The 12,956-nt window shown below is 37.5% G+C and overlaps 1 protein-coding gene across 2 annotated transcripts in view; it reads right to left on the bottom strand.

Moving 5' to 3' along the window:
- Positions 1-12,956, bottom strand: part of LOC133538809 (neuronal acetylcholine receptor subunit beta-2-like) — a 67,691-nt gene that overhangs the window by 974 nt on the left and 53,761 nt on the right. For both annotated transcript variants that reach the window (XM_061880615.1, XM_061880614.1), the window contains one exon: positions 1-3,636. This exon is cut by the window's left edge and continues 974 nt beyond it. In XM_061880615.1, coding sequence (XP_061736599.1) covers positions 3,621-3,636 — 16 coding nt within the window. In that variant the 3' untranslated portion in view covers positions 1-3,620. The remainder of the gene's footprint in view (positions 3,637-12,956) is intronic.

Below are 12,956 nucleotides of genomic sequence, written 5' to 3'. Positions count from 1 at the left end.
AAGGTGTGTGCAACACATAGAAAGTGGCAGGTGTCACAACAATCATTGCAGTTAGGAGGGACACAATGAGAAAATGGTTCCACATATTGACAAAACATCAAACAACCTTCAGGTATTTAAATTTCACTTACACGTCTTGTGTAATTATAACAATAACACAACATTAATGCTGTTCCCATTAAAATATAAACTCATTTTGATACTACTCAGGGGACCAGAAAAAACGGCATTATTGGCTTTATTTTAACAAAATATCTTACAGTACATTAAACATATGCTTCTTAATGCAAGTTTGTCCTTAAATAAAAAAAATTAACATACAAGTCAACAACATAGAACTTGTCTTTTAGTAGTAAGTAAGCAAACAAAGGCTCCTACTTTAGTTTGCTGACATATGCAGTAACATATTGTGTCATTTTCCAATGTTATTATGTTGTCAAAATTATTAAGAACAAGTGGTATAAAATTAATTATTAATGTACTTGTTAATATACTGTTATAATTCGCTTACTTTGTCTTTTAACATGTTCTGTCTCCACTTCTGTTAAAATGTAATGTAATGTAATCACTTGTGGTTTAGGGCTATATAAATAAACTTTTGATCAATCGATCGATCGATTGATTGATTGATACTTTATTTGTAGCTAAAGCACGGACGACGGCGGATGGACATTAGCCGCTAGCTAGCTAGCCATGTCTTAAAGCACCTCTTCCTGAGGGTGTCTTTAGTTTTTAAGCCAAAATGCACCCGTACTCTGTTTTCTGTCTACACACTGTGCCTGTTTGTAAACACTCCGTGATTTTGCACTGCCGAAAATGCTCCTCTACTTGTAAAATCAGCAATGTCATGATGTGCCGACGATGGGGGCAAAAGGGGGAGGGGGGGGGGGGGGGTACTTTTCAGAGGTGGTATAGTACCGAATACAATTCATTAGTATCGCGGTACTATAATGTAGTAAAGTGGTTCTCAACCTTTTTTCAGTGATGTACCCCCTGTGAACATTTTTTAATTCAAGTACCCCCTAATCAGAGTAAAGTAATTTTGGTTGAAAAAAAGAGATAAAGAAGTAAAATACAGCACTATGTCATCAGTTTCTGATTTATTAAATTGTATAACAGTGCAAAGTATTGCTCATTTGTAGTGGTCTTCCTTGAATTATTTGGAAAAAATACCTAAATACTTGTTGAAAAATAAACAAGTGATTCAATTATAAATAAATATTTCTACACAAAGTAATCATCAACTTAAAGTGCCCTCTTTGGGGATTGTAATAGAGATCCATCTGGATTCATGAACTTAATTCTGAACATTTTTTGACAAAAAAAGAAATCTTTGACATCAATATTTATGGAACATGTCCACAAAAATCAATATTGCTTTGCTGCATTTCTTTTCACAGTTTATGAACTTACATTCATATTTTGTTGAAATAGTATTCAATAAATATATTTATAAAGGATTTTTGAAATGTTGCTATTTTTAGAATAATTTTTTAAAAATCTCACGTACCCCTTGGCATACCTTCAAGTACCCCCAGGGGTACGCGTACCCCCATTTGAAGACCACTGCTGTAGTATACCGCACAACCCCTTACAACAGTATAAAATACATTATGTTTACATGACATAATTGACCCTGTTAAATACATACAGTGGAGAAGACAAATAATAGAAGCAGACAAGAAAGGTGATTAAAAACACAGAATTGGGACAGTAAAAATCACAGTAGTCATTCTCGGGGTCATGGGGGTGCTGGGGCCTATGCCAGCTGCACTGTGGCGGAAGGCGGGGTACACCCTTAACAAGTTGCCACCTCATCGCAGGGCCAACACAGATAGACATACAATGTTCACACTCACATTCACACATTAGGGCCAATTTAGTGTTGCCCATCAACCGATCCCCAGGTGCATGTCTTTGGAGGTGGGAGGAAGCTGGAGTACCGGGACGCAACCCATGCAGTCACGGGGAAAAAATGCAAACTCCACACAGAAAGACCCCGAGCTCGGGGATCGAACCCAGGACAGTTCGGTGTTTATGTGACCTCTAAATAGGAAAAAAAAGTGTTTATATCATGCTTTCGCAAAACACTTCAATATCGAAACGTCTCAAAAACCACATCATAAGAGGGCAAAAATGTTTCAGCATTATTTGAGATGTTTTTGGAAATACCAAATTTCTTACTGTTTAAGTTTTGCGCAGGTAACGGAAACACAGCTACGAACAAAGTTGCCATCTGTAATTTTGTCATGCGCTCATGTTTGATGACAAAGTGTTCTATTCCATTCCATATTTATTCTTACTGTTTGCAAATCGCCTTCAAACATTGAGCTGATCTTTTAGCATCATAAAAGCTTTATTAATGTTTTTCCTGTAAAATAAATGACTCTTAGCCGTTAGACAAATCAATAGTTAAACTTGAAACAATACATGACTCAGCAATAAGTCTTTTGTTGTGAACATGTGACATATATCAACATATGGTTATGATTTCAGCGTTTTCTTTTGGAGCAGACAGTCATGCTAATACAGAACTTTTATTAAATAACATGATTTCAAGCTGGTAAATACAAATAGAAGGAGTTGAACTGAGAATACAACAGTTGAATTTTTATAAACATCACTTTTCTCAGCAAGCAGCAATATGTCGTTATAAGACAAATAACACTAAGTTGGCCACAATAATGCTTAGTTTTAAACAAAAAAAGTAAGAATCATGTTCGCTGCACTCCAACAAGTTCCCAAAGCTATGAAGCCACACTGATTGATGGATTGTACTGTGCTTAAACATACAAGTATTATTATAATGTGTGTATAAGGTAAGACATTATCTGGCGTTTTGTTTCACAATATTATGCAAAACCAATGTTTCTTACCTTCTGGTACCTGCTGATGTGTATTTGAAATCTGCATAAGTCCTGAAAATTTGTGCAACTCTGCCACTGTAGTCCCTGCCAATACCATAGTGGATAAGCTTTTTCTTTTTCACTATCTTCTTGTTATGGGACATTAGCCCTCTGCTGTTGCCATTTTTAATATAAAGTAGCATTAAGTTGTAACTTATAGCTCGCTATGGAAGCGCAAAAAACTACCGCTGTAGCGGGTTAAAATAATTCACCCACAAAACTTTAGTTATTCGAGAGTTCCGGTCCGACGGTTTTTCACATTTCCAGTGTTATTGCACTGGTGAGCCACCAGTGAGTGCCCCATTATTGATTTAAGTAAAGTCTGAATGTCATTAAAACAGTTAGCTCTATCTTTTCACACTTCTTCCACTCCCGTCCTTGCACGCGACACCGCTACAACAAAGATGACGGGGAGAAGACGCTGTCGAAGGTGAGCCACGTAAATAAGATCGCCCACAAAATGGCGCATCCTGAAGCGACTGTCAGAAAGCGACTTAACGACGATCTGAGCTATGTTTTTATGTTATCGGACTTGTGGCACCGTAATTATTCATACCAGTTCAATAATCATTGGTCCAATATTAATCGTACATCCCTAATATAAATAGAGATATAAATACACAGTGTGTCATGGTTTCTACCTTGACAATACACACAGGCCAACTAGCAGCAGACTTACACCAACTCGCCCAGGAGAGCAAATTCAAAATCATCCTAGAAATCTCCATACCTGTGGGCAGAAAAACACAACATGGTAAATAATATTCATCCAAAAGTACATAAATGATCAACATGGTCAAAGAACACAGTTTGTTTGATTTCAGTATTTACAAGTTTTTAGTTCAATAATTGTAATTATAATAATAATATTTGCAGAGGTGGGTAGAGTAGCCAGAAATTGTACTCAAGTAAGAGTACTGTTACTTTAGAGATGTATTACTCAATTAAAAGTAAGGAGTAGTCACCCAAATATTTACTTGAGTAAAAGTAAAAAGTATGTTGTGAAAAAACTACTCAAGTACTGAGTAACTGACGAGTAACCTGTTCGTTTAATGATTACGGCAACAAATAATGCACAAAAACATAAAAATAGCAATGAGCAAATTCAGAGCCAGGAATGAATTATATATATTTATATAGCGCTTTTCTCTAGTGACTCAAAGCGCTTCACATAGTGAAACCCAATATCTAAGTTACATTTAAACCAGTGTGGGTGGCACTGGGAGCAGGTGGGTAAAGTGTCTTGCCCAAGGACACAACGGCAGTGACTAGGATGGCGGAAGCGGGAGTCGAACCTGCAACCCTCAAGTTACTGGCACGGCCGCTCTACCAACCGAGCTATGCCTTAAGAATATCTCTTAAGCAACTAAAACAATAATATGTTAAATAACAATACATTAAAATAAAAAAAAATTAAGGCAAATTGAGCCACAATAATTTAACAGCACCATGGGCTCAGTAGGCATTCATTGATTGATTGATTGAAACTTGTATTAGTAGATTGCAGTACAGTACATATTCCGTACAATTGACCACTAAATGGTAACACCCCAATAGGTTTTTCAACGTTTATCAATAACTTAATAAATGACCAAGTCGAGGGGATCTACCTCATATATACATATACATACACACATATCATAAATATATATATATATATATATATATATATATATATATATATATATATATATATATATATGTATATATACATGCATATATATACACAGTATATAGATTATATTTATTTATTTTGCCGTTTTTGTTCACATGTTAAAGGTGTTTTTACACATGCATGTTTAACATATAAATTCGTATCTTTAATGAAGACAAGAATATAAGTTGGTGTATTACCTGATTCTGATGACTTGCATTGATTGGAATCAGACAGTATAGTGCTGATAACGTCCCGGTTTTCAAATGGAGGAGAAAAAAAGTTCCTCCTTCCTGTCTAATACATCATGAAAGTCGTTGGTTTTTGGCATCTTATTTGTGAAGTGAATTATATTTATATAGCGCTTTTTCTCTAGTGACTCAAAGCACTTTACATAGTGAAACCCAATATCTAAGTTACATTCAAACCAGTGTGGGTGGCACTGGGAGCAGGAGGGTAAAGTGTCTTGCCCAAGGACACAACGGCAGTGACTAGGTTGGCAGAAGCGGGAATCGAACCTGCAACCCTCAAGTTGCTGGCACGGCCACTCTACCAACCGAGCGAAACCGCCCTAGCTTCCATATTCGTTTTTATACACTTTACAAGAAATACATTGGCGGCAAACTCCGTAGCTTGCTAGTTTGTTTGCGCTGGCTTTCGGAGACTCTTATTTTGTTAGCGCAGGCGCGATGGAGCGGCACTTTTATTGTGAAGACAGGAACTGTGCAATCAGTCTTTAGGCTTTTGACGGGAAGTACGGTTGAAATAAAAAGTGTCTTTTTTCCTTTACACTTTTAATTGATTGGTTGATTGATTGAAACTTTTATTAATAGATTGCACAGTACAGTATATATTCCGTACAGTTGACCACTAAATGGTAACACCCCAATAAGTTTTTCAACATGTCGGGTTCTACGTGTGACGGTCACGTTACCACCTGGCTCTCTTTGATTGGTCCAACGTCACCAGTGACTGCATGTGATTGGTGAAATGCAAGCATGAGTAGTTCCTACTTTGAATGTGTGTCTGACAAAATCAAAACAAACAAAGTGTGCGTTAACAGATCGATAAAAAAAAAGTAGCGAGTAGCAACCTAATTACAGATAAATGGAGCGGAGTAAAAGTAGCGTTTCTCCTCTATAAATATACTCAAGTAAAAGTAAAAGTATGTTGCATAAAAACTACTCTTAGAAGTACAATTTATCCCAAAAGTTACTCAAGTAGATGTAACGGAGTAAATGTAGCGCGTTACTACCCACCTCTGAATATTTGTGACAATGAATACGTCACCTCTACAAAGCATACAATTTTTGTTGCGATTATTGTTTTAATATCTCAAATGAATAATACTTCTCAAAACAAAATCAGGGTAAGTGAGGTAGTTTTACTTCTGACAGGCAGTAACGTAATTGTTGTGGTTTGTTTGTTTGTTAGTTAGTTGGCAACATAGCTCATAAAGCAGTATATGGAGTGAGTTTTGGTCCAGAAAATATTTTGGTTCATTATTTATTGGAGCATTTCTTGCCAACATATGTTAAATTTTTTTAAGATGAGACTTCCAGGTCATTTCAATATATTGTATACTATAATAGCTATAAATATTATCTATTTTACCCTGTCAAAGTCTACTCTGTCTTTTTGTATATGACATTCTCTTTTGCTAATATCGTAAAGCCAGTGGCGGGCCGTGCATTCCCACCTAGGCTTTCAGCGATGTCTTACTTAGTTAGACTTCAATAAATACCTCTTAAAATACCATAATTAATTTCGCTACATGACCACGGTTTGAAAAATATTATACAGAAACACACTTGCGCACTGCTGCGCATTGAATCACTTCAATTTGTCACTCGTCTACAAAACGGGCAATTTTTCGGCGCATTTAAAAATCAATAAACCCACATTGGACGTGGTACTGTCAAAACTAAAATATTTGTAAAAAACATATTGAATGTGAAAAAATATATTTGAACTCACAAGCCATTGGTACCGCTCGTAGTAGGTTGATTCGAGTGAAAGTGGCAGGCAAACCATTTCACCGCTAGGACAGCTTTAACTAGTTTCCGGTCAGCGGACCTCGTTTTACAAGATCTAGTTTTTTTGATGATATCATTCTTGATATCATTCCATATCTGCCACTTAATCAATGTTTTGCTCTGTTTCTTTGTTGGTTAAAACAATGTGAGAACTGCTGATTTCTCTACCGGCTGGGTATGCCACTTTCTGCTCTTGTAAATCACAACTTGTGATTGGATAGTTGGATACTGACAAGTCAGTATCCAATCACAGTCACGTTCAACGTAAGGCTACTGTCAACTTGTGATAGATAGATGGATAGATGGATAGATAGATAGATAGATAGATAGATAGATAGATAGATAGATAGATAGATAGATAGATAGATAGATAGATAGATAGATAGATAGATAGATAGATAGATAGATAGATACAGTGGGGCAAAAAAGTATTTAGTCACCCACCGATTTTGCAAGTTCTCCCACTTAAAATGATAACAGAGGTCTGTAATTTTCATCATAGGTACACTTCAACTGTGAGAGACAGAATGTGAAAAAAAATATCCAGGAATTCACATTGAAGGAATTAAAAATTTTTTATTAGTAAATCATGGTGGAAAAAGAGTATTTGGTCAATAACAAAAATTCAACTCAATACTTTGTAATATAACCTTTGTTGGCAATAACAGAGGTCAAACGATTACTATAGGTCTTTACCAGGTTTGCACACACAGTTGCTGGTATTTTGGCTCATTCCTCTATGCAGTTATTCTCAAGAGCAGTGATGTTTTGTGGCTGTCGCCGAGCAACACAGAGTTTCAACTGCCTCCACAGATTTTCTATGGGGTTGAGGTCTGGAGACTGGCTAGGCCACTCCAGGACTTTCAAATGCTTCTTACGGAGCCACTCCTTCGTTCCCCGGGCGGTGTGTTTGGGATCATTGTCATGCTGGAAGACCCAGCCACGTTTCATCTTCAAAGCTCTCACCGATGGAAGGAGGTTTTGGCTCAAAATCTCACGATACATTTCCCCATTCATTCTTTTCTTAACACGGATCAGTCGTCCCGTCCCCTTAGCAGAAAAACAGCCCCAAAGCATGATGTTTCCACCCCCATGCTTCACAGTAGGTATGGTGTTCTCGGAATGCAACTCAGTATTATTCTTCCTCCAAACACGACGAGTTGAGTTTGTACCAAAAAGTTCTATTTTGGTTTCATCTGACCACATTACATTCTCCCAATCCTCTGCTGTATCATCCATGTGTTCTCTGGCAAACTTCAGACGGGCCTGGACATGCACTGGCTTAAGCAGGTGGACACGTCTGGCACTGCAGGATTTGATTCCCTGTCGGCGAAGTGTGTTACTGATGGTAACCTTTCTTACTTTGGTCCCAGCTCTCTGCAGGTCATTCACCAGGTCCCCCCGTGTGGTTCTGGGATTTTTGCTCACCGTTCTCATGATCATATTGACGCCACGGAATGAGATCTTGCGTGGAGCCCCAGATCGAGGGAGATTATCAGTGGTCTTGTATGTCTTCCATTTTCTGATAATTGCTCCCACAGTTGATTTTTTCACACCAAACTGCTTGCCTATTGTAGATTCACTCTTTCCAGTCTGGTGCAGGTCTACAATTATTTTCCTGGTGTCCTTCGACAGCTCTTTGGTCTTGGCCATAGTGGAGTTTGGAGTCTGACTGTTTGAAGCTGTGGACAGGTGTCTTTTATACAGATAACGAGTTCAAACAGGTTCCATTAATACAGGTAACGAGTGGAGGACAGAATAACTTCTTAAAGAAGATGTTCCAGGTCTGTGAGAGCCAGAGATCTTCCTTGTTTGAAGTGACCAAATACTTATTTTCATCCATAATTTACAAATAAATTCTTTAAAATTCCTACAATGTGAATTCCTGGATTTTTTTTTTCACATTCTGTCTCTGACAGTTGAAGTGTACCTATGCTGAAAATTACAGATCTCTGTCATTATTTTAAGTGGGAGAACTTGCACAATCGGTAGCTGACTAAATATTTTTTGCCCCACTGTCGATAGATGGATAGATAGATGGATGGATAGTACTTTGATTCATTCAGGAGAGTTCCATCAGGAAAATTATATCTGATCGGCTATCGCAACTGTCTGTTAACTGAATGTCCTCGGTTCATTAAACTGCACAGCCGCCCCAAATGTTGGTTCAGAAGGCCTCAGGCAGAATTCCTACTGCGGAGGCAACTAGCTAGCTGAATTCTATATGAATAAAAGCTCTAACTTAAAAAAGCAACACTGGATCCTAATATGACATGAAGAAATTATAATGAATACGTTTATATATTTATGGAAAGTCAATTAAAAATAAAATTAACTTTTATTAATGAATGATCATAACTCATATTAGGCCAGCAGAGAAAGCCTTGCTAGCCCTGACGGCATACCACTGCGTAAAGCATTAACTTAGTTTTACTGAGATTTAAGGGTAGTGTGTTCTTTTCAAAATATCTGTTGAATTATTCTTCCTTCTGTTATTTGTATTAGCTTCGGTGTATTCTCTCCTGTCATATTGTCTGCAAATAGTAATAACTTTAAGTCCTTTGTTACTTTACGAAAGTTGTTTATATTGTGATTGAAAAATGTTGGTAACCGCAAGATATATGACTAGTAATATAGACTAGTTATTATTTATAGGATATGTAGCTTCACATATTGCTTCCTGTTGGTTAAGTAGCTTCATACCCAGATAGATAGATAGATAGATAGATAGATAGATAGATAGATAGATAGATAGATAGATAGATAGATAGATAGATAGATAGATAGATAGATAGATAGTACTTTGTTTATTCCTTCAGGAAAATTAAAATTTTCAGCACTATCCCATTCAAGATCAGACAAACATTACAGGGAGACAGAACAGGATCCCTGACGTGTCTTCCAACTTCCGGCGCCCTTTACAAAAAAGGTGAGATACAGGTACCAAGTGTGTGTGTGTGTGTGTGTGTGTGTGTGTGTGTCTGTGTGTGGGGGGAGAATGGGTTAAAAAATAAATAAATAAATAAAATTGAAATAAAAAAAATCGGTCTAAGCCTGTGCTCCTGGACAGGGGGTCCAGACTGAGGCTGAGGGGGAAAAAACCCTCATAGCCAAAGTACACACATGTAAGAGGGAAACTTCAAACATTAAGGAATACAAAATACATGAAAGACATTAAAGCAACAGAGCTGATACAACCAGACACTTCTACATACAGCTATGAATAAAAAGTAAAAAAGTTCAAGACCAACTATCTGATGTCATGAATTTCTAATTTGGGGACGGCGTGGCGCGGTTGGGAGAATGGCCGTGCCAGCAACCTGGGGGTTCCTGGTCCAATCCCCACCTTCTACTAACCTAGTCACTTCCGTTGTGTCCTTGAAGACACTTCACCCTTGCTCCTGATGGTTCGTGGTTCAGGCCTTGCATGGCAGCTCCCGCCATCAGTGTGTGAAAGTGTGTGAATGGATGAATGTGGAAATAGTGTCAAAGCGCTATACAAGTATAACCCGTTTAATTTGTTCAGTTAGATGTTATGATTAATTGTTAGGTTCATAAACACTTTGGCTGCACAGTGTTTATGAGCTATTGCATTGATATTTTCCTCTGTTATTTCGTTTAGTGCCATCAATGTTGAAATTTCCGTAAGCATTCTGGTGTTATTTATGATTTTGTCCACGCTGTTTCTAAACAATAATCCTCGGTGACTTGTCACAGACGGTCTTCGTTCCGCCCAGTGACATAAAAGTGGTGAGTGCACAATAAGAAGTGAAAATGAAAGCGTAAAAGGTTGGTGTGGATAAATATAGACTAGTTATTATTTATAGGATAAAGGTTATTTCTGCTTGACTGAAGACTCCTCTCTCTATAAAGTAATTTCAATCAATATTTTACGTGGTAAATGGGTCACCTGACTATGGTCTGATTTCTCTTTTTTTTCCTCTTTGGCTTTTAACATGGCAGTTTCAGCTCAGAAGAACTTCTTCCAATGTCAAATCATCACGGCAGCAAAAGTCAGCAGTGGTTTCCTGCTAATAGACAAGCAGGTTTAGTTCTCTCACTTTTCCATTGGTGTTGCTTCTTTCAACAGGATGAAGAGCATTACGTGCTATCAACTTCTTTCATTCTTAATCCTACGGTGATTGTTTTTTTTTTTTTTTTGACTGATCAGGAAATCAGTGTATGCATACTTCAACGAGTAGTGTGTAACTAGTTGTAAAGTAGTAATACAATGTGAGTGGTCATGTCGACATAAACGGATAATTTTTCTAAGAAATAATTGTAACTTTTTATGTCGACTACAACGGTCGAGCATGTAAGTTAATGTTAACATAAAAAGGCACTTTTTAGTAATAATATACTTGATGAGCGTCCACATAGACAGCTGTCGACATAAGACGGTTGTGGACATCAACGGGGGAACACATTGGACCTGATCTACTAAGATCCAAAAATCCCGCGCTAAACAGCATGTGCAAATTATAAAATTGCATGTATTAGTGGGCGTGCTCTACCAAGACAATGTCTTCCGTTAAAGAGTTCAGGCGCAAAAACAGATACTCCATTTTCCTTGTTTTGAGTTAATCATTGTTTTTTGTGGAGCTTTTCATGCCAAATGTATTTGCAGCACGGTCCCATCTTTTATCACAGCTGTGTGTGTAACTGTCAGTTTGCGACAAAAAAAAAACATAGGTTTTTCTTTTTTTATGCATTCTAATAATTAAATGCTAGCAAAAGTCAGCTAACAATAGAGGTAATGGTATTCACTCTACTTGGCCTATAAAGTGCTCTCCAAAACATCAATGTTTCATATACAGTACATGGTAAAAGTATATGTGTAATGTAATAACAGACACACTGTAACGGCTGTGTGGCATGTTGTTGCCGGATTTGTTCCACCGTGGATGCGTCGGCATGAACACAGAAAAGGTAAGATTTAAATTATTTATTTAAGTAACAAAAGGAGCTAAGGAACAAAAACCCTGGAGCTAAGCATAACAAAAAGCGCTAGCGTGGAAAGCTAGGAAGACAAACAGATAAACTAAAGTTGGCACGTAGGCACAAAAAGGTAAAACAACACAATTAGCATGAGAGCTAAGAAAAAGGAAAGAGTGTAGCATGAAAGCTAGCGAGTAAATACGAATAGAGCAGTAGTCACTGTTGCACATAGGCAAATTAGGAACCCAGGCAGAACTAACAAAAGGGGCGAGCTTAAATAAGGAAGGTGATTACAAATACAGGTGTGCGGGAACCGAGAGTAGCAGGTGAAACTAATAAACAACCATGGTGACCGACTAAACAAGAACTAAGGAGGTCGAACTACAAAATGTGATACAGAAAAGGAACAATAAACAAGAAGATGTAAAGATCCGAGTAGCGGATTGTAACACACACTCAGAGTAATAACATACAAGGTACAGATAGTAAACACACCCATCAACAACTTTACGTAGTGCAGTATTTATATCTACATTTGCTCTGCCTTTCAAAAAGAAAAGACACATCATAGAATTATATTTTCATCCTTTAGATGTATTAGAGAAATAAGCTAAGTCCATTCATTTATCAACTCATAGATTGTATTTTACACCTTCTCAATGGTTTAAAATCCGTACAGCATGGTATGTATAAAGTGTCTTACATTTGAAGGAACTCCAATTCATTTACTATGGGAATGTCAGAGAATAGAGTTTTGCCTCTTGTGAGATGTGCCTTTGATGTCCGTTCTAGGCCACCGTAGGTCACAGACGTGCGGCACCCGAACCCCTAATGTTAGCTGAGTCAGCTCATGCGCGTTGAAGTGGAGACAGCTGGGGGAGTCACTAGCTCAGCTTCCTCATGTCATGAACATAACATCATGTCACAGGATTTCAAACCTACATTTACCAAAGAATGGCAAAGTTTGGGCCCCCAGAACCATTAAATTTGCCGTGTGGAGGCAGCCCTTTTCAAGCTTTTCAAACCTTACAAAACCTTTTTCTATGCAGTTTGAAAGCCACAGCCAAAAGAAAGAAATTTATCAAAGACGGCAAGGTTAACTTTGTATTAATTTACCGTTCAATTGACTGACTTAATGCTATCAGCGCAGTCCTACGTTGGTATAAACATGTTTAGTGTCTCTGAACATCGAATTCAATGCTTTTTAATAACACATAGGGTCTTAATTTTTGCTAAATAATTCAAGGCTTTTTAATGCCCCACAGAAACCGTGTATGCGCCTTGCTTTAATATGCTATTTTAAAAATTTTTAAAGCCAAAAAATAGTAAGATTGTAGCTGCAATGCAAAAAAATTACCTCAGTTTTATCTTAAAAGTTCCATCAAAGTTTGTTCTGAACTGAAATTGTCCGCATCTCACCAC

This window comes from Nerophis ophidion, linkage group LG20 (genome assembly GCF_033978795.1).
Source record: "Nerophis ophidion isolate RoL-2023_Sa linkage group LG20, RoL_Noph_v1.0, whole genome shotgun sequence".
NCBI lineage: Eukaryota > Metazoa > Chordata > Actinopteri > Syngnathiformes > Syngnathidae > Nerophis > Nerophis ophidion.
Note: the sequence above shows the minus strand (reverse complement) of the source record. Positions and strands in the feature narration are given on the sequence as shown.